Here is a 26,749-nt window from a genome sequence, read left to right as displayed (position 1 = left end):
AAATTGCATACAAGATCGAGATACTCTAATAGAGCAGTCAGTTACTCTAATAAAGCAGTCACAATGTTCATGAGGCAGTGTAGCTTACCTATGAAGCTATAAATAGGATTTTATTTTACATAACAGACATGATATATTTGGTAAAGGATCACTAGCTATTATTGTTGTGACCTTTTTTTTTTTTTTTTTTTTGGTCTTCAACTGTTTTTCAGCAAGGTGCCCCCCTCTTTCCAAACTCTGGATCCGCCCCTGTTATCTTTCCTCAGTTTTTGCTCTATCCAGTTTTCCACTTTCTCATGATCACCCTATGCAATAAGAGTATATCAACTGGACCATAATACAAGTCACACACCTGGTTGAGTAATCCACAGCTGACCAGACTTTCTGTTAACACAGCAACTGCATCATCTATAAGAAGACACCATCTCATACACTTTACCAGTGATTAAAGTATGTTCACTGTTTTCAAGAGGACTGGTGACATTTTGTTCTAGCTTGTCAAAGTGCAACTTGATCATAATCTGTAGTAACAACATTGTGTCATATATAGCCAGCATGGTTTGTAGTTACACTCCAACAACATGAAATCCAGTGTTCTGAAGCAATACTGTGATTTGCTTCATTTTTGTGCAATTTTTTTGTGTAAAACTATTTTTGTATGATGTACACTGAACTAAAATTTGCAATAAAATTTTAATTTGCTACAGTATGATCTTCTGCAATTATCTTGCTTGTAGTGATGTGTAATACTTTACAGTATGTACCACTCTGCGTGGAAAGTTCAAAGGCGCCGCCAGTGTATGTGGCACTGCTGCAGACCACAGCAAGTGCACTATAACTTATAATGCACTGACTGCAGTGCAATATACAGATATTAACACTGGTTGTGGTTTTGTGCAGCATTGCACAAGTGCCGACAACCAAGACCGTTATGACACCTTACCTAAAACACTTCACAATTCACTTGAATTCTTTTATAACCAAACATGTAAAGGCAATTGTGGGGGCAATGTCACCAAATGTCACCAATACGACATTTACCAAGCAGCCAATGGCGGTCAAAAAAGCCTATAAAACTATTACAAATAATTCTTACCATTGTGGCAGGCTGGCAGCCAATTTTTGTCTTGCCACTAGATTCAAGTTTAGCCAGTGTAGATAGTAAAAATTAGACTAGTAGCAGAGTGGATTATAATGGTTGGCCATCGGACATTTACTGACCAATTAGCTTGAAGACTGCCCAATTACCTACGGTCAAGGATAGCTGACCACTTTCTGTCAAAAAAGATTGATATAATCTAATAGAACAGTCAGTGACTCTAATAGAGCAGTCAAAGAGCTTCTAAAAAGGTGCAACTAAAAGGTCTTTAAAAAGCGAAAAGAAGAATTGTCTAGCTTGGGGAATCATTCCTGTACCTTTCAATGAAGTGCAATCTGCACCATTTTACCACATGTTCACACACTGTTTCAGCGGCTTCTAAATGTACTACAATATATAACTATACTTGATATAGACAAAACATCATATTGGATAATTTCATATCAAATCATCATATTGTTATTATTACAGATTTATTACGTATGTGGCTTAACAATGATGCAGTACATGGCTGCTGAAGGAGTTTAGGTGTCAAAATACTCACATCCAAGCTTTGAAAATCCAAAATTATATCAGGAGGCATGCTCCACCAGCTTGGCATGCTTACTCATGCTGCCAAGCATTGCCATACAATGTCAGATCAACTTTGACTTTGATCTGACATAATGCCAGATCAACGAAGACTAGTCATAATCCTCTCCAGAGTCAGTGTTTAGTAGTAAGGCTTTGTTTACTTTAACTGCTTTTTTTCGATCGAGAGAATCACGGGTGATCAAGTGATCATGCATGCTGAGCACTACATGATGAGAGTGAAACAGCAAATGCAGGTTAGTGCTACAGCTCATAGCCTACAAGCTTTGCAACATTTCAGGTGGCTGAGGTACTGTAGAGGGAATTTCACCACAACATTTGGCTCGGTCACCCACAATCAATGTTAGAAACCTGGTTTTTATAAGAGGTGCATCTGTCCTGTGAGACTCTCCCCACTCATTAGGTGACATGCACCTGTGCTTTTCCTGTATAAATGTGTAGAAGATAGAAGATACTTGATGTCAGACTGTTGTTTAGGAGTATTCTAGCTCTGATTCTAGCTTAACTTAATTTAATTTTGTAAATTAGCTGACACATACACTTAACTTAGATCAGCACATGCTGACACATACACATGTTCACATACACATGCTGATTATATAAGCTGATCATTGTACCATTTTGGCTGGCTAATAAATTGTTTTCATCAGGTTATGCTTAGTCTAGATTTGAATACATGATGGCATGTGGCAGAGGCTAAATCAGCGATAGTTCCATTGACAGGAGAAAATTACCCTACATGGAAAAGTCAGTGCAAGACAAATGAGATGGCCTTATTGAAGGAAGGACTCTGGGGAATTGTCAATGGGACTGAGATTGCTCCAGAACAAGGTGCCGATGGGTATCCTAGGTTTATCACTCGAAGGGATCGTGCCTTAGCAACTATTGTTTTGTCAGTCGATCCATTGCTTCTGTACATAGTCAGTGATCCTACAGAGCCGGTTACCATCTGGCAAAAGCTGTCCACCCAATTTCAAAGGAAGACATGGGCGAAAAAATTAGCTCTTCGTCGTCACCTACACTCTATGCAGTTAAAAGAAGGACAGAGCATTAAGGAACATATTAAAGTGATGATAGAAATTTTTAATGAGCTGGCCGTGATTGGTGACAATATCACTGACGAAAATAGAGTTATATACTTACTAGCGACTCTCCCAGAGTCGTATGAGATGTTGGTAACTGCTTTAAAAGTCAACACGCAAGTACCAAACATGGAGACCGTCACAGAACATTTATTTCACGAAGAAAATAAATTGAAAAATAAAGACCTGGCCACATCAGCAGAGGAAGCATTGATGGCGAAGTACAGGAAGAGAGGACCAAGATGTCACTTCTGTAATAAAATTGGGCACATTCAAAGGAATTGTCATGAGAGGGAGAAGCTAATTAGTAAAGGTACAATGAAAGGTGATCGATATGTAAATAAGACAGACAACAGCATTAACAGTGCAAAGTTAAGGAGACGACACGTTGAGACTGACAGTGAAGATGAAATAGGCCTAGCATTTCAGCATGTGTTCTCTGCTGAAGCAGCTAATGAGTTACAAAGATCAGAGTGGATAGTAGATTCAGGAGCATTCTGCCATGTGTGCAATAACTGTGGATTATTTGTGGTATTTGAAAACCTTGAAAAGCCAGTTGATATTATTCTTGGTGATGGCCATGCACTAAATGCTGTTAGTCATGGAGCAGTGATTTTAACTCTGAAGTCTGGGCAATTGGAGAGGTGATGCAAATTACATGACGTCTTGTATGTTCCTGAGTTTTCCTATACCTTACTGAGTGTGTCGAAGACTATGGAAAGATGGATCAGTTTTACATTTAATGATCAGGCATGCATAATAAGGGATACCAAGCAGAGATTTGTCATTGCTGCAACCAAAGTGGGAAGCCTCTATCATGCACATGGTACCAACAAGAAAGAATGTGGGTTGTCTACAACAGAGCAGAAAGGCAGTGTGGCTAAAGAAGATCTGTGGCATCGTTGATATGGACATCTTGGAGTCAAAGGCCTACAGAAACTGGCTAGATGCAACTTGGTAGATGAATTTGATTTCTGTTCTTCCAAAGAACTGTCATTCTGTGAACTGTGTGTTAAAGGAAAACAGTCAAGAAGCAAGTTTCCATTGTCCAGTGAAAACACCACTTCTTGAGTTGGTCCATAGTGATGTCTGTGGTTAACTCAGTACCAGGTCATTGAGTGTAGCTGAATATTTTGTTACATTCACAGACAATAAAACCAGGTATGTTTGGGTGTATGTGATTAGAAGGAAAGGTGATGTGTTCAGGCAATTTTGTGAGTAAAAAAATGAAGTGGAAAAATCTTTGGGAAGAAAAGTGAAAACATTTCGAACTGATAATGGTGGTGAATTTACCTCAAATGAGTTTGAAGAGTACCTTAAGAGTGAAGGGATAAAACATGAATTTACGATTCCAAAGTGTCCCGAACAAAATGGAGTTGCTGAGAGATTGAACAGGACACTAGTGGAAATGATACATTCCATGTTAGCAGATTCTTGATTACCAAATTCATTTTGGGCAGACGCTCTTGTAACTGCCACCTATACAAGAAAAGGCTCTCTATGGTGAGAAACCAAAAGTAGGACACATGAGAGTTTTTGGGTGCACTGTTTATTCACATATTCCTAAGGATGAGAGACAGAAACTGGATTCAAAGACACGCAAATGTATTTTCTAGGTTATCCCAGCAACAAAAAGGGATACCGACTGTATGATCAGGGTGCTGAGAAGGTGATATACAGCCGAGATGTAACATTTAATGAGACTACAGATGAATTTGAGAAGGAGTCTCTTGGTACACTACATAAAGAGGATTCACAAATAATACTGGATGGTTCAAATGATGAGTGTTCTTCTCTTACAGATACAGAAGCTGAACAGCTTGATGTTAATATTAAAGATGACTTGACTGAAGAGATTGAACCAGTCATCAGACAATCCCAGAGGTAAACTGGAAAGCCGGATTACTATGGAGTACAAATAAACATGGCAAGTGACATTACAGAGCCAAACACCGTGGAAGAAGCACTGAGCAGTCCTGAGAAGGAACAGTGGAAGGAAGCAATGACAGCTGAATACCAATCACTTTGATCAAACAAAGTGTGGGACTTAGTACCTAATACAATAGATCAATGAGTTATCAACAGCAAGTGGGTATTTAAGTGTATGATTGGAGAATACGGACAAATAGATCAGTACAAGGCTCGATTAGTTGCTCAGGGATGCTCGCAGAGGGCAGGAATTGACTATGATGAAACTTTTTCTCTGGTGGTACATTTTGAATCAGTTCAGATAGTTATTGCTGTCAGTAAAGGTATGAAGATTCATCAAATGGATGTCAAGACTGCTTTTTTAAATGGAGAACTGAATGAACAAGTTTATATGAGTCAACCAAAGGGGTTTGTGGAAAAAGGAAAGGAAAGTTTTGTTTGCTGTTTAAGAAGGAGTATTTATGGATTGAAGCAGTCACCCCGTTGTTGGAATACAGCTCTTGATAGTCACATGAAGAACATGAAGTTTGTGCAAACTAATGGGGATCCATTCTCTATGTTTCTAGTGATGGGGCGGTCATTGTTGCAAAGTACATCAATGACATTATGATTACAGGTATAACTGATGAAAAAAATTCAAGAGGTAAAGAGAGCCATTGCTGATCATTTTGAAGTGAAGGATTTAGGAGAATTGCACTACTTTTTAGCAGTGAAAGTTGTTCAAGATTTGAAAACTGGTACTGTCTGGTTGGGACAACCTACTTATACTCAAAGTGCTATTTAACAGTTCAACTTGGAAAATGCAAAGACTTGAAGAACCCTACTTGAAGCAAGCATCAAGCTGACCAAAGGAGATGAGACATCAAACTCAATTCAACCAAGAATTGTACCAGTCAGCAGTCGGAAAGTTACTTTACCTATCCACCAGAACTAGGCCAAACATTGCTTTTGCAGTGAGTACGGTAGCTAAGTTTACTGCTAATCCAACTGAACAACATTGGAAAGCCGTAAAACATATTTTTAGATACCTTGCTGGTACTATTAATTTTGGGGTACAATACTCAAGAACAGAGCCAGCAGACTGTACTGGGGAGGTGATTCTGACTGGGGAGGTGATACTGACGATCGGAAATCAACATCTGGGTATTTGTTTAAAGTTGCAGGAGCACCTGTGAGTTGGAGAAGCAAAAAACAGTCATGTGTTGCTCTCTCCACAGCTGAGGCTGAATACACTAGCCACCCAGGAAGCAATATGGGTTAATCGTCGGTTGAAGTTATAGAAAGAACCACTTAAACCAGTTACTGTTTATGAAAACAACCAATCAGCAATCTGCATGACCAAAAATCCTCAACTTCATGGACAGAGTAAACATGTGGACATTAAATATCACTTTGTCAGAGATAAAGCAAGGAAAGGAACTATAGATATACAATACTGCAGGACAGAAGATATGATTGCTGACATGCTAACGAAAGCATTACTTGCTGAACGGTTTGAGAGATTAAGAGACTTGGCTGGTGTAAAAGAACTGAAACAACCATCTGATATCAATTGAGAAGGAGTGTAGAAGATAGAAGACACTTGATGTCACTGTTGTTTAGGAGCATTCTAGCGCTTAACTTAATTTTGTAAATTAGTTGACACATACACTTAACTTAGATCAGCACATGCTGACACATACACATGCTGATTATATAAGCTGATCATTGTACCATTTTGGCTGGCTAATAAATTGTTTTCGTCAAAATGTACTCGCCTTCGGGCCTAACAACCCTCAGGCTCATGCACTTATATCAAGCGGAGCAATCGTGCTTGTTATATAACTACTAATAAAACAGTATACATAGGTTTAGGGGCATACAAAGTATCAGTGCTACTGCAGCGGTAGTTGGAGCAAACTACCTTCTCTGAACAACCTACTCACCTGCCTTCTATTTCCCTCTGGTTTTATCTCACATTCACCACCAGTAACCTAACAACCATCATACACAACTTAATCAATAATTATAACTAGACAGATGCTAAAAGCATGATGGGGCGAGCCTGAGTTGTGTAAAGTGATGCGGCATTAACTGTATTTCCATGAATAGCATTTAATCTGTGTGTGTGTTTGTAGCTATACATACAGAAATGCTCAGGCTACTCTAGAGGTAGCTGGAGGAAGGTGAAAAAGTTCAAGTTGGGAGGCTCAGTGGCCTGCCAGTATATAGCTACATAACTGTGTGGAAGCATAGTCAGCTAGGACTTATTTCCCTGTCTTCTGCAGTTTCATTGGCCAACTGCATGCTCTCTTCTGCGAGTGTGCATGGCGTCTATCAGGTGTCTACTTGCTTGTGCTTCATGTGGCATTTCTGCTGCCGTCCTTTCCTGTCTCATTCTTAGTCTCGCGTGGCCAGACCCTTTCCGCGCAGTCGCTTATCGATTGGAAATTATAAGCGCCGCACTACAAGGATCTGGGATAGTTCACGTATTTAAAAAAATCTACAATCCCCAGTGGTTGGGGAGAGTAAAATTTTACTTTTTTATTTTTAAAGAATTTCTTTTTTTTATTCTGGCCCTAATGGCACTCCCATCCTCCCCGATCTCTAGCTAGAAGTTAAACCTAATTTAATTTATAAATGACAAAAAGCAGAAAAAAGAAAAAGCAGCTAAACCTACAGAGCCTACACAGACCTACAAAAACACCGCATGGACCGCCAGCATACACACAGCAAAACCCCTGGACAGGGGCCTTAAGAAGAAAGCCCAGCAGACTACTGACCAAACTGCAGGGAGTGGGAGCATGAAACAGAGTTCAACTCCCACAAAGGACTGCCAGGCAACAGGCTAAATAGATTTAAAAATGTCCGGGCATTGTGGCGCCACAGACAAACAGAGAGTTGCTCTAGCAGATGGTGGTATGCTAGGCCACGAGAAATGCCACTCCTGGTGGTTGTCCTCAAAGCAATATCCTGCAAGACAGGACAACTAGCAGCAGACCACAAACCCAAGGACTCAACCACCAGGGGGACAAAGACACCTCCAGCAGCCTGTACAAGCTCATCATGGTGAGCATCCTTGTCTTCTTCTCCCTTAGCAGCAGCCACACCTGCTGAAACTGCAGACCGACCCAACAGAGATTCTTGTAATGGACAACGCACAGTAACATCGAAGTACGCAGGTTTCCCATGCACAAAATCAGGGTGAAAAACATCACCCGGGCGATCCAATCGGGAACCAGCACACCATTGCTCTTTATGGCAACCAGTGTTGTCCTGAAGTAAAGCATGATATATCCCATCGCATAAAGCATCGTGCCTACGTATACGCATGGGTCCATGTCCACAGCCCAGCAGATGATCACCAAATTGATCAACAACACTACCACATGGGCAGCGAACTGGAGAAGTGGCAGAAAAGAGAGGGACACCAAGCCAGTATTGAAGAGAACATACAAACTCCTGTGAGGACATGGATAGTGTAAATTGGCTCACGCGATCCCTTAATTGCCAAAGTGATCTGATTACTGAAGAATGAGCTCAAGAAGGCCTCTGGGGATGACGAGTATCGACCCGTGTAGATTTTTCCTTCTACCTATTACTGAATTTTCAACAAGTACGGCTGAATAAAGACAAACAAGCTCAGTTCATCTCGAGTTACAAGGAAAGTAGGCGAAAGGTTTTAAGCGGATTTGCCGAACAAAACAGACTAAAGATTCAAGGGAACACACGTTGCATTTTGTACCTTTGTATCTTAGGTGTTACTCAATCAATCAATTGTCACCAATAACGTGTCGAAAAATTTCATGTTCATGAACTATTCCAGACCCTTGTAGCGCGGCGCTTATAATTTCCAATCGATAAGCGGCTGTGCGGAAAGGGTTTGGCCACGCGAGACTATCTCGTTCTCTCCCTGCCTTCTTCTAAGTAGAAATGTAGCTTGTTGTCTTTCTCTACGAGTTTGATTCACAACATGTCTGTCTTCGGTGGTTAAGCTTGCACGCCTATTTCTGTCATATGCATTCCGTCTAGCCCGCCTGCCAGTGTGATAAGGCTCTATTTATAGTACTACAAGTACAGCTAGTTAGCTCAGTACCTGGTCTCTCTTTCTTCAGGCGTTTCTTGTGCTCTTCGTAGTCTGTCGCGCTCTCTCCTTCTAGCCAACCTTTCTTCTCGTTCAGCCACCAAACCACGTGCTAAGCCATGAGTAGTAAAAGTACACCGCCCATGAAATTTTCGTGAAGCAGCGTGGAGCAACCCGTTTTCTTTCAGTATATTTTCGTGAACGCAACGTACGTACCATTCACTAACGAGTTGGCTGCTTCCCGTCATATTGCTGAGCCCCTTTGTTTGTGCATTCGTGACCATTCTAAGAGCTTTATTGAGGCTATTTCTTTCCAACAGTCTAGAAAATTTTCTGTGCGCAAAGCAAAGTTAGACACTTACTCTAAGACTTCTGAATTGCGTCAGCAGTAGGAACCCACACTGCAGCGTGCAGTGGAGCTAGCATCTGTGAAGGGGGCTTCAAATTGGCTTACAACTCTCCCCTTGAATGAGCATGGTTTTGCTCTACATAAGTCCGCCTTTCAGGATGCCCTGGTTTTGCGTTACGGTTGGCCTCCCCTCCGTACTCCAACTCTTTGTGCTTGTGGGGCTTCATTCTCTGTGGATCTTGTCCGAAGGGGGGACTACCTTCCCTTCGCCACAATGAGATAAGGGACCTCACTGCTACCCTTTTGACAGAGGTGTGCTCCCAGGTGTGTACTGAACCAGAACTGCAGCCCAGTTTTCTATAAGCGTCTGGCTTCCCTCCTATCGGCTAAGTGGGGTGATGAATACTCTGTAGTCCTGGGTTGGCTTCGGTGTTGTCTTGGCTTTTCTCTGCTCCGCTCGGCTATTCAGTGCATTCAAGGTGCGCGTTCATCCATTGGTACTTACACTAGGGCTCCACCACCAATGGATTTAGTGCAAGTGGAGTCCCACTTGTCAGAGTAACATGCTGGCTGTGTTACTCTGCTTTTTCTTTTGTTTTTTACAGTTGTCCAGCACTTACCTTTGTGCTGGGGGTGGTAGGCAAGGGCAGTCCATCAAGCCCGAGTTAAAAAAATTTTTTTTTTTAAAAACAAAAAAAAAACCGTTCACTAACAGTGTGGGGCAATCCGTTTTCGTTCGGTAAATTTTCGTGAACGCGACGTACGTACCATTCACTAACAGTGTGGGGCAATCCGTTTTTGTTCAGTGAACGCGACGTACGTACCATCATAGATAGTATATACCATAGATAGTATATACACTACTATCTATGGTACCATTCACTAACAGTGTGGGGCAGTCCGTTTTCGTTCGGTAAATTTTCGTGAACGTGACGTACGTACCATTTCTCGACTATACTGGGGCTCGCCCCAATGAAGCACCCATCGTGTCTCTGGATCAAATTGTGGTTGTTGTGTGTCATCTAGTTGTTGTACTGGTCTGTGGGTGACAGGTTGTGATGTAATATGACATCATCAACCACACTTACTGCTGACTAGAGTCATTATCATGTTTTTTTTGTCCAAAGTACTGATTATATCTTGGTAGAGAATATCCACTCTGTAATCATAGATTTATAAACCCCAGGTATCTATGCTGTAATAATACACAAGATGTAACACTGGTGGTGAGATTAAGTAGTTTATTACCTGTATTAAAAACATATGAGGACAAGTTTAACTGCTTTATCTTTAACCCTTAAACCTGCATATGCCAATAAATCTGCACGTATGCATGGCTGTAAAAAAGTGCTGTAACTTATGAACTGTTCTTCCTATCAGCACCATTTTATTTGCAATTAACAAGGATTAAAATGGTACCTAGGGGTTTACCCTAGCATGAAAGCATGGGGCCAAAACTCACCCTGAAACTATCGTTACGCAAAATAAGCACACAAACCCCATACATACTAATAGAAAATGGTTAATATCTTCTTCCTACTTTATCGGATTCGTGTGAAATAAACACGAGGTGATTCCTCATTAAATAGCGAGTCACGCCATATATTACTCACATGATTTAATTAATTATTAATATAGCTGCCATCGAAAGTATTGAGAAAAAATGGAAAATTGAGTCGCCGTTTTTCATCACTTCATAACAAGTATAAGCCTCTGTTGTTACAGTGGTTATTTGGACTTCCTCAAGTAGCCCAATGAATAACCTTTCTGTTGGTATATGGCTTTAGACTAATATGTGGTGAAGCCATTTAGGTTTATGATGCAACATTACTTAATTACATGACGTAGAATGAAGTTTGTAAAGCGTGCTTTAATCTTGTAAACCTACTGCTGTGAAAGCATAGTGAGGTACAGCAGTATGAAATTAACACTACACAACAACCTATGTTCATGCATCACAACCAGGTGAATGGTCAGACTGCTACCATCAAAGTGCTACACAGGCACTGTTTATTGTCTACTACAGTTTGTGCAGCTGGAAAAACATATTAGACTAGACTATAGTATACTAGACTATAGTATACTAGTGATACAAACATGGATCTTACCATTTCTGGTATACTTGCTGTAAGTGTGTATAATTCCGGTTATGCACTGAAAGTGAAATAATGCGGAATTGAGCAGCTTCAATACTGACGCACTGTCCCTTTAAAATTACATGCAGATTTAAGCATCAACTGATAACAAAGCTACTTATTGAACAGTCAAATCCAGTGGCCAGTGGAAGGCATGTGTCTGGAATAATAATAGGGGTGGTGTCTGAATCAGGAATGATGCTGGAGTAATCAGAAGAATACTAACACTTTGCGTATGTAGTTATCTTTGATGAAGTATTACAGGTATAAAGTAGTTGATTGATGATAGAACAGTTGCACTAAAGTAGGTTCATTGGTGATACTCATTGACATTAACAACCGTGAATGTGGCATATATTATTATGCATGATAGAACAGGAAATACTGCTAGAGTTTTACTAGATAGCATTCATCAGTACATCAGAGATGTACACTACAACCGATGGACAGTAAGCTAAAGGATGTTGACCACTACTTGAATACTTTCCTACTGAGGGACCTCAGTGCTATGAACAACTTGACTATATACAAGCAAACTTTTCTTATAGGAAAACTTGAAATTTTAGTAATGTAAATAAATTGGGACCATGCACGTACTAACAATTCAGGTGCTCGGGGCATCACATTTGATCGAGATTTGTTTGGTTCAATATATACATTTCCACATAGCATCAGGACAACACCACTTACTGGTGTTCCTCAATATACTTCTCAAGATCCACTTGTTGTACTTCCCCAGCCCTGAATGACACATATCAGCAGTCACAACAGCATTGATAGTGCGATGACTTTACCTTATAGCATTCAACTGTTCACCCTTGAGGTCATATGATTCTGCTACCACTTTCTGAGGGTCACCTAGCTCATTACTGAATGGGTAACTATGACGATTAACAGTGTCATCTGATGAACCTGTTAGAGGATAACAATTAGATGGCATAACCTCCCAACAAATGTGGAAACTATATCACACCACACTACTCTACACTCATACACACACGCGTGCACATGCATGCACACACTAAACAACACTACACATATATACACACATGCCACTGCACACATAATACGAACAACTTACTACACACACACACACACACACATCACACACCTGGTAGAGACTCTAAGGTCTTGTTGTTATGGTTTCTCCACACTTGGGCAGCATACAACATGAGTGAGTATACCTAAAGAGTTACCATGACTACAACAAAACATTTAAAAGATCGGCCATCACCTCTTGTAGTATTGGACTCCTCAAGAGTTGTTTAGCAGTAGGATGTTCACTAGCCTCTTGAGTGAGACACTTACTGATGAAATCTTGATGTGAGATTTAATGAATAAGTGCTGATATTTCATAGATTATAAAGTTTTTTTTTTTGCCCAAATCACATCACACAATTAGAGAATAATAAACAATTAGTCATCATTTGTGATTCCACCATAATTTTAAAAGCCTAAAATCATTTAATTAGCCCAATAAACGGGACTCCTCCCTTACCAGGTCCATTGGAGGAGGAACTCTATCAAAGTGACCGGATGACAACTGGGCACCATGAATACAGGCAATTGCCGAGCACAACAGAGAAAAGGATAAACAACAACAAAGCCAGCCCAGAGTAACAGAATAGCTATCCCCCCCTTAGTAGATAACAGAGAAGCCAGACGTTTGAAAAAGATAGTGGCTTCATGATCCAACCCCCCTAGTGGCTGACAAAATGAGCGGAGTGAATGAAGCATGTTCCACCTCCCTGATACGTTGGCCATAAGCATGGCTTTGATATTTTTGTGCTTTTTGTAAGCAGCAGAGAGTGAGGAGCACTTATTAGTATACAGTAAACGAATGCTAGAATTGAGTATTCGAATGCTTGAATGAAAAACTGCGGATTATTTTAATATTTAAAACCCACAATCAAATTTTTTAATTTATTGAATCTAAAGAGTAAGATCTATTGTCGTGAGGATTCTATGCACTTACTTGTTGAAATACTCTTTGATATATAGACAGTAAAGTGAGTATAAACAGCAGCAAAGTAGTTTATCACTGTAATCAACCTCACACCTGGCATGCTAGCCGTCGCGTGTAGCATTTTTGGCTTCACATACACCTGACTGTAGACAACAGGCTGTTAACTAAGTGTAAACAATAGCGAAGTATATGTGTTAACAACTTGACACCTGGCGCGTGTCGAGTCCTGTACAATTGCATGTGACCTAATTATATACATTGGGTGTCTGCGTACAGGATCCGAATGTTATGAATTTGTATTCGAATGCTCCCAAATGAATGAACATTCGAATTTAGAACATTTGTTTATGCACTAATTTTAATGAAAACATTTTTAGTTGGTCAGTACTACAAATGAGCCAAATGAGCCAAATGGCCCAAATTTCAAGAATTTGTGTTATTCCATCATTGAGTTATTGATTCAACGCAGCATACATACTATAGGTTTCAAAACCACCACCAGAAGGCCACATAAACTTAATTATTAGTTTCTCATCCTCCTGTACTCAGTGCGGGAGGACGGATTTTTTTAACATTAATTTTTACTAACTAGACAGTAGATAGCTAAATTAGCTAGTTAAAATGACTCAAAATGTAATTTTCTTAAACTGCTCTAGCAAAGTACCAACTATAAAAATGCTAATTGGCCTCCCTTAGCCACCAGTGGTGCAAAAAATCCTTGATGAGGTAAGAAAAACGACGATGCAGGTGGGGATGAGAAACTAATGATTAAGTTTATGTGGCCTAAATGTATATATTTAATCTGTGCTCCATGTAGACAGCCATATATGATGATGTTGTAGTTTATACAGAATATTTGGAAGTAAAGTATTAAAAAAAAGGGCAATTGGAAACAGTGGAAATGGAAACAGGAAATGGTCAAATCGTTATATATCAAAAAAAACCTCACTTAGTGGTCACCTCGTAAGACCACCTCTGTACAAAGACCACATTGTAATTAGGTTCTAAAGATAGCTAAGGTATACTTAATGATCAAATTAATTAGACCGCTTCATTGTCACTTTTTATAAAGACCACCTCTTTATACGTGGTAATATTTGATAAGCTTCAAACATGTATTTCATGTCTCACAGAAAAGGATCAATGTCATCTCCCACATTTTGGTCCACACTTCACTCAAGTCATCTACCATCATCACTTAGTTTGTACCAGAATGTGTCATACAAAAATACTCCGTGCAGAAAATTTAGCTAGTAAATCTACTGTATCAATGAAAAATATTAATGAGGTCTCATAAGAATTAAGAACCTAGTCTGTTTTAGCTGACCTATGGCTGTTTTGATAAAGTCATAAAATAGTTTGCTATTGTTACAATGTGAAGAGGTGGTCTTTGTAAAGAAGGTGGTCTATATAAAAGGTGACCGTGAAGTGGTCTTATAAGGTCAGTATGCCTTAGCTATCTTTGAGATCTACAGTAATTACAATGGGGTCTTTGTATAGAAGCGGGATCAAAGAACAAAAAAGCAGGGAAACAGCTAAGAAGTTGTAAAACAAGGGAGGTTGCCTATACCTGCAGATATACTAGTGGACATCTAATCCCTTCGATTTTGTATAAAAATTTTCATGCAAGAAATTTTCGTACAAATTTTGTATACGAAAATTATTTTATAACAACAAAAAAAGCAAATTATATGGTATTTATCAACACCTCAACCTCGGGTTGATAACTACGATATCCCTCTTTCTTTAGCTCTTTATGCATAATATAATGGAAGTAGCTATATAGTTGACAACTGAGACTAATCTATAAACCTACTCAAAATATATATATATATATCATCAATTCACAGGCTTTCACTGCAGGGTCCTGAAGGGGGAAGGGGATGATAGTCATTAACAAAACATTGTTAATACAGTGTGATTGCTCTATATAGTGTTTCAATTGTTTTGCAAATCCTTGGAGTCATGAACACACAAATCATCGTCTATTATTGCTGTGCATTATTCATGCCTTCGTAGTATTTTCTATTCACCTGGCCATGTTACATCAAAAACCAGTAAAAGCTTTGAATTCAAAGCATTTGGTTAATACAAGAAAAGTTGTTATGTTTATGTAGTGGAAGAGTAAGTAGCATTTTAGGAGAACAGAAATCGCAAACAGGAATAACCATTGGAGCATGCATGATAAAAGGTCAATGAAATGTTTATTTGCAGCATTGCTGGATCCTAGTAACTAGCTGACACAACTTGGTTCAAGTTGGCTGTACTGTTTGCAGCTATTTGCTCATCAATTCACAGGCTTTCAATGCAGGTTCCTGGGAATACAGTTGTATTAACAAGAATGTTGTCTGCTTTATTCAAGTATTTTAGTGGAATGTATGCTGTATTAGAGTGTTTCAAATGATTTACTGGAAGGATCCAATCTCTCATGCTGCAAAACCATTAATATAAAATCAAAGCAGCAAACAATTGACATGATGACCATTACCAGGCATTTTAAGTTAACTAGCTAGCATCTATTTATAAAAATAAATACTCTTATTTAGTAAAAGTTGAGTGAAACTGATCCCACAATGTATTGTTACACTTGCATGTTGATCAGGTTTTAAATACATTTTGCTAACACTATTATAGTGAAGAACTACAACAGGTTAGGTGGTTATACATAAGTGTTTGATGGTCTAAAGCAATTACATTAATTATAATGATGACAAATATTGTATAGTTAATTGCATTCTAAGAAAAATTACTTCTAAATTTAAGAAAATTTATTCTAAATTCAAGATACACTACTTAAAATTAGGGCTGGTCATTCTCACTCCAGTAAACCTCAATTTACGCTAAATATAAGAGAAAAAGATACTTAAAACTAGAAAATTGTATTCGCTGTGTACACGTTGTTCCAAATGCTCTAGTAGAGTCTTGATGAAGTATACTGGTTTCATGAAACCTCCTAAAACTATGTCCGCATTTTTATTTTTATTTTACTATTGCATCATCAATAGAACATTATTAGACTTCTATATATGCATTTATGAATACAAATTGTTTAATAAGTTTATATACTGCTGTGCCCTCAGCTTTGCCAACCAAGAAGTGTTATTACCCTTTGACTGTGCTTGGACGTGTCCAATCAAATATCAGCTATAACAAATCATTACACTAATAAAAATAGTACTGTTTGGTGCAATAAGTACTGTCATATCTAATGATCACAGTTGGGTGATATGTTATATACCGTATAACGGGAATAATTAGCAGAAGAAAACATTCACGAATTTCGTGATTTTAGATGCATTCGCGAATATTTTCTTGCAAAAATTTTCCTACAATTAAAAAACTTTTTTTCATGGATCAGTTGATGCAGCATTCATATAACAAGTGCATAAGCGGGTAACTATTTGCCTTGCTACTCACTAAACTGCTATATATATATATGTGTGATGGTATAGCCAGTGAGGCGCAAGACCATGTGAACAGAGATGCAAACTTCAGTGACAGTGAAAAAATCAGTGCTACTCATGCAAGAGAAATGGTGCAAATATAATTGCAGCCCAGCGATTCACTGTGCTGGAATGCCATGTCTTAGCCTCGGTTTTAGTGCCGCCCCCAAGGATAGGTGTACCCATAGTCCATGCTCATTATCATGCCTACTTCTCCAGTGAGGCAGCGATCATGCATGGCTACTAGCATGCATAGCAGGGGTTAATCTAGGGGGGGGGGGGGCGGGGGGGGGCACAGGCCCCCTCTGGGTTAGCTATTGCCCCCCCTAGGTTTATACCTAAAGCCTTGAGAAATGGAAAGGTTTAATTGATCCCAAAGTTGTATAATCCAATAGTCAATATTCAATGGCATCACAGTAAAATTTCACCAAAATTGAGTATATTTACACCTAAATTTTCAAAATTTTCCTGGGGGAGCATGCCCTCAGACCCCCCTAGAATCCGAAGCGACTTACTTCGCCCCCTCTAGGTTTATATTCTGGGTTGAGCCCTGCATAGTACGCAACATGTCACATATAGTTGAGCATTCCTATCCATGATTAATCTATTGTAGGCGTACACCCAATTACTAAATTACTTTAAGCAATAAATCGCGAACGTTTTCTTGTGAATGATAGATCATTCGTGAATGTTTTCTTCCACGAATCATTCCCATTATATGGTAATCACAAAATATTACAATGACATGCTACTAGTATATTAAAAATTATAAATCTAAAAATGAAGTAGGTAGCTATTACAGCATAGCTCAGTGGGAAATCCCTCCTTTGGCATGGTATAACAATTATTTTGTGCTCAATGCCAAAGTAGGGATTTCCCACTGAGCTATGCTGTAATAACTACCATTGCTCATCTCTTGTTTCACTACTTTTTATCGCTTGGATCCCTACTTCATTTTTTAATTTATAATTTTTAATATACTAGTTTTTTTGTTAAAGCATACAGCTAGCTATAAACATGTGACTGTTCTATTAGGGTGACTGCTGTATTAGAGTATCTTGAGTCATGTGTGCTTTCCCAAAAAGGGTGTGGTCATCGTGGTTTCGATTGATTATTAGACTAGAGTATCTCAAATCAGCCTACTAACTTGAAGGTGTGTGGTCACAAATACAGCTAGCGTAAAAGGGGCGTGGTCATCGTGTTCTCGATCGACAGATTGATAATACATAGAATAAATAATGGGTGTGATCTTGTGGCCTATCGTGGAGTACTGGTACCTCCGTACAGTAGCGTAGTCTAAGCGCCTTAAATAATTTTGTGGTGTCTATTATGCTGCTTAACAAAGGAAGTGTTGATATGGAAAATTAACGCCTCAATATGATTTCGTTGAATGAAGAAGAAGACAAGTAGCCTGATTGAAGATAAAAGAAAAGACAAGGCGCACAGGGCGTACACTCGTCAGAACCCCAAAAGGCACATCCCAACAGTGAGTTTGTTGTTGTGGCGTAAAATGGTGACTGTGTGCTGCTTCGTTTGGGCTCTAGGCTTGTGACTGTGGTCAGTGAGTGAGTGAGACGAAATTTCGAGTTTTGACGATTTAAAAAAATTCTATATCCGGCCGCCAGTAAGCATTTTCTTGTTTTTAATGCTACATTTGATGTTAGATGGACTAATATTTTTCCGTAAAGGTGATTTTCGTTGCGTAAGAAGTTTCTAAGCTGGTTTTTAAAGGTGATATTTTTGGCAGCACACATCACTTTTGATGCAAACCCTACTTAAACAGTACTACTGTACTGTTTGATACTTCAGAGGTCTACAACCTTGACAATTATACGAAGAAACATGATTACAAAAATATTAGTCAATAGTGATATAAATTTGAAAGGTGGAGGGGGGAATGTTTCCGGAAACCCTCCTTCCTATATGTATAAATTTGACAAATCTGGTTCTGACGAGTGCTGTACTTATCCATTCCTTTTTCTTCAAATACATGGTCATCTTCTTCATGCAAGGACAGGAGCACAATTAATGCCACAAACTATTTGAGGAGTAGATACGTGTAGCTGCACTCATAAAATGATTGCATAGGACTACACCCTTAAATGATCAGAGTAGAGTGACCACCGCCCTTATTTACCTAGCTGCAATCAGTAGAAAGAGCCATGCCCTTTTAATCTGTTGCATATGACTCATCAACACGATCAAGATACTCTTAGCTCATCAACACGATCAGGATACCCTTAGCTAATCAAGATACCCCCTAGCTCATCGACACGATCAAGATACTCTAATAAAGCAGTCACTGCCCCATGTGTATATCATAGCTACACTACAACAGACAAGTTAATAATTAATAAACAAAGTAGAGTTCCAAAAGTAGCAAAACTAGAACACTAATTGTGTTAATTTTATGTTTCAGATCCCCTTGCTTGTGTTGCTTCGCATCACTGCCTAAATTGGTCATTTTAAGACATCACGCAAGTTTTCACCAATATTTCATCAACTCTATGTTTATTGATTCATAATCTATGGAAGCAGTAAGCTAACTTGCTTACATTGCTAGGGATAGGGCATGGCATGCAGGATAGATGGGTTGAAGATAGTGTTGCACGGATAATCGGTTCAATAATCGGTATCGGCAGATATTGGCTACTAGCTGATTAATCGGTTTTGATTAAATCAAGGCCGATGTTAATCTCCACTGCGCTCTGTAGTATAATGATGTGGGGGAGGCTAGACATAAGTTATTTGGCATTTTAATCAAGTTATGTGTTAATGGTTTAGCGGTGACTACAAGCCATGCCCATAATAAACTGTCAGGGTTTAGGCCATGCCCAACAATAAACTGAGGTTTTTAGGTTTCTATGTAGTACCAGCCACTTGTCTCAACTGTATAGCAGTAGTAAAATGTACTTAAAACCTGTTTACCATGAGTAACTTTTACTTGTGGTATACATCTAACTTTACATTTTAGCCTAGAATGAGCTGTATATCAATGGTTATGTCACTAATATGAGCCATTTAATAATGATGAGGATGAGTGTTAGTGTTATTAGTGTATATCGGATCGGTTATCAGTATCGGCTAATTCTGTTGCTTAATATCGGTTATCGGAATAATCGGCTAATTTGGATATCGGTGAAACACTAGTTGAAGACCCACCTCCATGTCAGGGGAGGGTGCTTTAACCCTTTCTCTTCTTAAGATAGCAGAATAGCAATCAGTAACAGATCAAAATACTCTAATAGAGTATTCAGCTAACTCTAATAAAAGTCAGGTACATGTAAGATTGTAATGAATAACAAGCCGCCTGTCCACGTTGGTTTAAGCTAACTTTCCTTATCTGAAAACATAAAATTAACAATAAGTGGCCTAGTCTAAGTGAGAAAATCACTACATTGGCATGTTCATGACAATGTAGGGATTTTCCAACATAGACTAGTTGTCATTGTTCATATTAATCTTGTTTCACTATTTTTTATCACCTGCTAATAATATAATATACGTATCACATAACTGAAGACAAGAGAAGAATAGTGACGTGAACATATTGTTGAGCAGAGTGGTGTGTAGTGTTGCACCGGTTCAATAATCGGTTCAATAATCAGTATTGGGCCGATATTGGCTACTAGCTGATTAATTGGTTTTGATGAAATCAAAGCTGATGTTAATCTCCACTGTTCTATGTAGTATAATGATGTGGGGGAGGCTAGACATAAGTTATTTGGCATTTTAATTAAGTTATGTGTTGATGGTTTAGCAGTGACTACAAGCCATGCCCATAATAAACTGACAGGTTTTAGGCCATGTCCAACAGTAAACTGAGGTTTTAGGTTTCTATGTAGTACCAGCCACTTGTCTGAAGTGTATAGCAGTAGTAAAATGTACCTAGAAAGCAGCATGAATAATTCTCTTTGATGTTGACACAGTTAATGAGGTTATTAATACCACATAGAGACCTGAGGTGAGGGCTCTAAGTTTCATTTAGAGACCTCTTGTCATGTGAGACTGTTATGGTAAATTCAGCAACACTTCAAAGAGTTTTCTATGTCACTGATTTAATTAGTGGTTGTGTGGTTAGTGAGAGTTGGGTTTTTACCTTCATCAGCCATACCAGCACTTGACCAATCTAGCCATCAACCGAAAGAGCCAGCTGCTCGATGCATATCACAGTTACCCCAACAATGTTCACATTCACAACTAGCTAGCCATCAAACTACTGGTGTTGCGAGTTTACAGCAAGCACATTTGCGTTCGTCTGCTTGTCAGCACTGTCGCCATTATACCATCAACACACTTCAGCTATGCTATTGCACCTGTTTGTAACATTTGTCACTCTGTGGCCAGTTATAAAGCCTGTAGCTTCGTGGCCAGCTGTTATAAAGTTTGTCGCTTTGTGGCCAGCTGTTATAAAGCTTGTCGCTTCGTGGCCGGCTGTTTTAAAGCTTGTCGCTCCGTGACCAGCTGTTATGCTTCGTGGCCAGTTGTTATAAAGCTTGTCGCTTTGTGGCCAGTTGTAATACAGCTTGTCACGTTGTAATAAAGCTTGTCGCGTTGTAATAAAGCTTGTCGCTTCGTGGCATCAGTTGTTATAAAGCTTGTCGCTTCGTGGCCAGTTGTAATACAGCTTGTCACATTGTAATAAAGCTTGGCGCTTCGTGTCCAGTTGTTATAAAGCTTGTTGCTTCGTGGCCAGCTTGTATTAGCTAGTAAACAAGCCTTGGACCTAAATAACAGCTACTAAAACAACACTAACCTGGCCACTAAGCCGGCGGCACAAGCAAACACGCTGTAAAGGACCTTACCTAGTGTGACTCTGTGCTTCTTTTGTCAGTGCTGGTAATGAGCTGCTTTCTAAATAGGTTAGATACCCACTGTCGTTTTTTAGTAGAGTTGAAACCCTCGTACTTGGTTTGGCACCTCGGCAGGCATTAATTAGTAACCTCGGCTGTGCCTCGGTCACTAATTAATGTCACGCCTCAGTGACCAAACCGCGCCCTCGGGTTGTCAACCCTACTAAAAAACCTCCAGTGGGTATCTAACATACACTTAAAACCTGTTTACCATGAGTAACTTTTACTTGTGGTATACATCTAACTATGTACCATGAAACCACCTAACTTCAAAGGCAAATTCCAGGGTACATATCTTATAAACCCTGGCTGGCCATGGTACATTTAAGTTAAACCATGGCTGGCTATGGTACATTTAAAATAAACCATGGCTGGCCATGGTACATGTAAATGTACCATGGCCTTGATATCTGATGAGGTAATGTTGTTTGTTTTTATAAGAATCCTGGCAGTATTCGATTGTGGGAATTTATTATTACTCACGTGATGAAAACTATGAACTCGATTTTGCATTCTACAGCACTCATACGAAGACGATTCGACACCCTTACCACCCTATGAGTTGATAAACGGAAGTTTAAGGTGAGAACTAGTGTCATGGTTAATTTACAATCGCGTGTCCGCGTGTTTGATTATGTACCACGCCCACTTTTCGTATATCACGAGGTAACCACTCTACAGCGAAGCTTACCCCTCTGGATGTTTAGAAAACATTGTAAACAGTGGTTAAACGATGTAGCAACTTTGAAACACTTGTTAAATCGCAAAATTGAGTGTTTCCGTGATATTCATAGGATTTACCCGTTTATGTTAACAAACGTAACTGCAACGTTACTTGCTGCTGACCCATAATCGAATTTTACAAGACTCTCTATATAATAAATCCAGCGGGTTGACTCGTATTGGCTTGGGTGATTAGTCGCCCACCACAGTAGGCTATTAGCCTACATGGTACATATCAGTTGTATCACATGCCCTCGTGATTTGCCTGATATGTACACCCACGCTCTCGGGCCTAACGGCCCTCGAGCTTGGGTGTACATATCAGGCAAATCACTCGGGTACATGATACAACTATTACTTACATTTTAGCCTAGAATAAGCTGTATCAAACAGTATGGTAGTATTGTTTAAGTAGGAATCCCCCAAAATGAGGCGCACCGCCAAAAATATAGCCTTTTAAAAACCAGCTTAGAAACTTCTTACACGACGAAAATCACTTTTACGGAATAATATTAGCATCAAATGTAGCGTTAAAAACAAGAAAATGCTCAATGGAGGCCAGATATAGAATTTTTTTTTAAATCGTCAAAACTTGAAATTTTGTCTCACTGCCTCCCTCACTCACTCACTCACTCACTCACTCACTGACCACAGTCGCAAGCCTAGAGCCCAAACAAAGCAGTGCACGGTCACCATTTTGCGCCACAACAACAAACTCACCGGTGGGATGTGCCTTTTGGGTTCCGACGAGTGTACACCCTGTGCACCTTGTCTTTTCTTTTATCTTCAATCAGGCTGCTTGTCTTCTTCATCCAACGAAACCACATTGAGGCGTTAATTTTCCATATCAACACTTTCTTTAAGCAGCATAATAGACGCCACAAAATTATTTAAGGCGCTTAGACTACGCTACTGTACGGAGGTACGGGTACTTCACGATACGTAGGTCACCACATCATGCCCATTCTTTATTCTGCGTATTATCGATCTATCGATTGAGACCACGATGACCACACCCCTTTTACATTAGCTGTATTTGTGATTACACACCTTCAAGTTGGTAGGCTGATTCAAGCTCGGATTCGAGATTCTCTAGTCTAATACTATGAACCGATCGAAATCGTGATGACCACACCCCTTTTTGGGACATGCACACATCTTTTGCAGGCTGACCCGAGATACTCTAATACAGCAGTCACCCTAACAGAACAGTCACATGTTTATAGCTAGCTGTATGCTTTATCAAAAAACTAAACAAACTAGTATATTAAAAATTATAAATGAAGTAGGAATCCAAGCAATAAAAAGTAGTGAAACAAGAGATGAACAATGGTAGCTATTACAGTATAGCTCAGTGGGAAAATCCCTACTTTGGCATGGTATAATAATTTTTTTGTGTTCAATGTCAAAGTAGGGATTTCCCACTGAGTTATGCTGTATTAGCTACCATTGTTCATCTCTTGTTTCACTACTTTTTATTGCTTGGATTCCTACTTCATTTTAAATTTATAATTTTTAATATACTAGTATCAATACTTATATCACTAATATGAGTCATTTAATAATAATGAGGACATTTAATAATAATGAGGATGAGTGTTAGTGTTAGTGTTATTAGTGTATATCGGATCGGTTATCGGTATCGGCTAATTCTGTTGCTTAATATTGGTTATCGGAATAATTGGCTAATTTGGATATCAGTGCAACACCAGTGGTGTGAACAGGTCTCTCGTTTTGAGTGAACAAGCAGCCAACATTTCTTCTATAACGTGTACTACTTTCAGGTATTTGAGTATGTGTAGGCAAACCAATAGGGATGCCACGACATAGAAATTTCTATGTTACATGTCATAGAGGTTTATGTCATGACATGTCATGTCACGACATAAGCAATTCTTAAAGTTTCACAACTAAAGCTGTTACTTATGAAACTGTATAGCTATATATTTTGATTCAAACATGCAAAACTATCTACTTACACATCACTATGACATCAACAACCAACATTGCGCATACTTATTTGTCAATTTTTCTCATATTTATTGCATCAAATTTGGTCAAAATGAATGGAAAAGTGCATTATTAAGAGAAATTTAAGTCATGACATAAAGAAGCCTATGTCATATCATATCATGGAGCTTTATGTCACGACATGTCGTATGTCACGACTATCATGGCATCCCTACAAACCAACCCATATGTCACAGAATAAAAGTCGTAGAACCGAAAGTCTCACAATGACCTCAACATGATTAAGCGAGACAACAACACAGTTGGACATTTGCTTTCCCAGTTAACACCAGGCCCCATTTACACTGAGTAAAGTTCAACAACAATACCAAGCATATAACCTGGAAGCTTGTAATTAGCAGGCCAGTACTCTAACTAGCTGGACAAGCTGCTTTACATGTGCACATGCACTAAACATACCTTGCTTTAAATCAGGTGATCTTGCATGCTTAGATGGTCGGGAAGACTCCTCCTTCTTCAACAACTCACTTGCCCTACGTTGACAGCCCTAAACATATAAGAATTTTTCAGTTATTGTGTATATACACTATGCCAAAACAAGCTTCATTATTGAAATTGATTCAGTTACTTACTGCACCAAAAATGCAGCCTCATACCACTGCACCCGGAGACAAATGTAACATTTACAGTTGACTGACCATTATGCTCTATCATGTGACAGGCTTGATCAGTCATGGTAGGACAAAGTAGGACATATTAAATCATTATTAATTTTATAATGCTTGTATCAAGTGTACACATCATTCATTGCTATTGTTGTGAGCTAACAACTGTCTAGTACATTCTTTGGATTGTTAGAATGTAGTCTCTCCTAGCAACCACATGGTAATAATACAATTAAATTATAAACTAAACTGGTAGACTATATACTGTATAGCCTAAATATTTCGAGGGAGAAAAGTTTCACTGATTTAGAGGTTTTTGGGGTTAACAGCAAAAACATTATTCTTAGACCTCCATATAGTCTAATACATTGTGGGAGTGTTTGCAAATCCGCAAAAAAAAATTAAATTACATGTAGGTAACATAGCTCAACCTTGAAAAAGTTTGCCCCTTGAAATATTCAGGCAATACGGTATATCCCGTAGGCTCCATCCTTGTTCTTTTGTGATAGCTAGGACATTGTGTCTGAGCAAACTGGCTATTTGGATGACAAATGGTGTGGTAACCATCCAATATACTTGTCTCTGGTCCCTGTAGATTATACTTGACAAATCCAAGATTACTTCATACTCCCCTACAGTAGCACAGAGCTAGGTATATCCAGTACTACTAAGCAGCATGTTACTTGTTACAAACTCAATGCTCCACTGAATGTACACAGCTATGTAAATCTTACTGGTATATTAAAAATTATTAATTTTAAAACGAAGTAGGGATCCAAGAGACAATAAGTACTGAAACAAGAAATGGATGATAGCATTACAGCATAGTTCAGTGAGAAAATCCCTACATTGGCATGTTATAACGATTATTTTGAACAATGCTATTGTAGGTAATGCTATTATTCATCTCTTGTTTCAGTACTTTTTATCGCTTGGATCCCTACTTCATTTTAAAATTAATATACTAGTTTGTTTAGTTTTTTGTTATACACACACACACACACACACACACACACACACACGACTGTTCTATTAGGGTGACTGCTGTATTAGAGTATCTAGAGCTGAACCTCTATAGCCTATAAAAGGGCATAGTCATATAAATACAATAAGGAGGCACCATCGTCATGTTCAGGGGTTAATCTAGGGGGCGGGCGGGGGGGCACAGGCCCCCTCTGGGTTAGCTATTGCCCCCCCTAGGTTTATACCTAAAGCCTTGAGAAATGGAAAGGTTTAATTGATCCCAAAGTTGTATAATCCAATAGTCAATATTCAATGGCATCACAGTAAAATTTCACCAAAATTGAGTATATTTACACCTAAATTTTCAAAATTTTCCTGGGGGAGCATGCCCCCAGACCCCCCTAGAATCCGAAGCGACTTACTTCGCCCCCTCTAGGTTTATATTCTGGGTTGAGCCCTGATGTTGGATTGTTAAGAGGTGTGGTTTCCATCGTTATTAGCCAACCTAGATCACTAATAGGGCATGGCATCGAATCTATTGTGGAGTTACAGGTATCTATCGGGTATCTAGTACCTCTTGCAGAAGCGTAAGTGCTTTAAATAATTTTGTGTCTAACAATTATGCTTCTCAAGAAAGTGGTGATATGGAAAATTAACGCCTCGATATGGTTTTGTTGCATAAAGAAGACGAAGGACAAGAAGATAAAAGGAAAGGCAAGGCACAGAGGGCACACACTAGTCGGAATCCCAAAAGGCACATCCCACCAGTGAGTTTGTTGTTGAGGAATAAAATGGTGGCTGTGCGCTGCTTCATTTGGTATCTAGCCTTGCAACTGTGATCAGGCAGACAGGCAGGTAGTCAGGCTGTGAAACCAAAATTTGAGTTTTGGCAAATTTTTAAAAATTCTGGATCCGGC

At 39.1% G+C, this 26,749-nt stretch overlaps 1 protein-coding gene across 2 annotated transcripts in view; it reads right to left on the bottom strand.

Moving 5' to 3' along the window:
* Positions 1 to 26,749, bottom strand: part of LOC136242200 (ankyrin repeat, SAM and basic leucine zipper domain-containing protein 1-like) — a 46,768-nt gene continuing 20,019 nt past the window's right edge. Inside the window, exons 6-13 of one of the 2 annotated variants that reach the window (XM_066033625.1) lie at positions 24,664 to 24,751; positions 12,483 to 12,565; positions 12,360 to 12,432; positions 12,043 to 12,160; positions 11,939 to 11,989; positions 10,202 to 10,272; positions 10,095 to 10,152; positions 6,597 to 6,674 (exon numbers count right to left, since the gene is read on the bottom strand). In XM_066033625.1, coding sequence (XP_065889697.1) covers positions 10,136 to 10,152; positions 10,202 to 10,272; positions 11,939 to 11,989; positions 12,043 to 12,160; positions 12,360 to 12,432; positions 12,483 to 12,565; positions 24,664 to 24,751 — 501 coding nt within the window. In that variant the 3' untranslated portion in view covers positions 6,597 to 6,674; positions 10,095 to 10,135. Of the gene's footprint in view, positions 306 to 352; positions 409 to 6,596; positions 6,675 to 10,094; positions 10,153 to 10,201; positions 10,273 to 11,938; positions 11,990 to 12,042; positions 12,161 to 12,359; positions 12,433 to 12,482; positions 12,566 to 24,663; positions 24,752 to 26,749 lie in introns of those variants that run through there. The other variant, XR_010694501.1, reaches the window with a different exon arrangement.

Source organism: Dysidea avara, chromosome 13 (genome assembly GCF_963678975.1).
Source record: "Dysidea avara chromosome 13, odDysAvar1.4, whole genome shotgun sequence".
NCBI classification, from domain to species: Eukaryota; Metazoa; Porifera; class Demospongiae; order Dictyoceratida; family Dysideidae; genus Dysidea; species Dysidea avara.
Note: the sequence above shows the minus strand (reverse complement) of the source record. Positions and strands in the feature narration are given on the sequence as shown.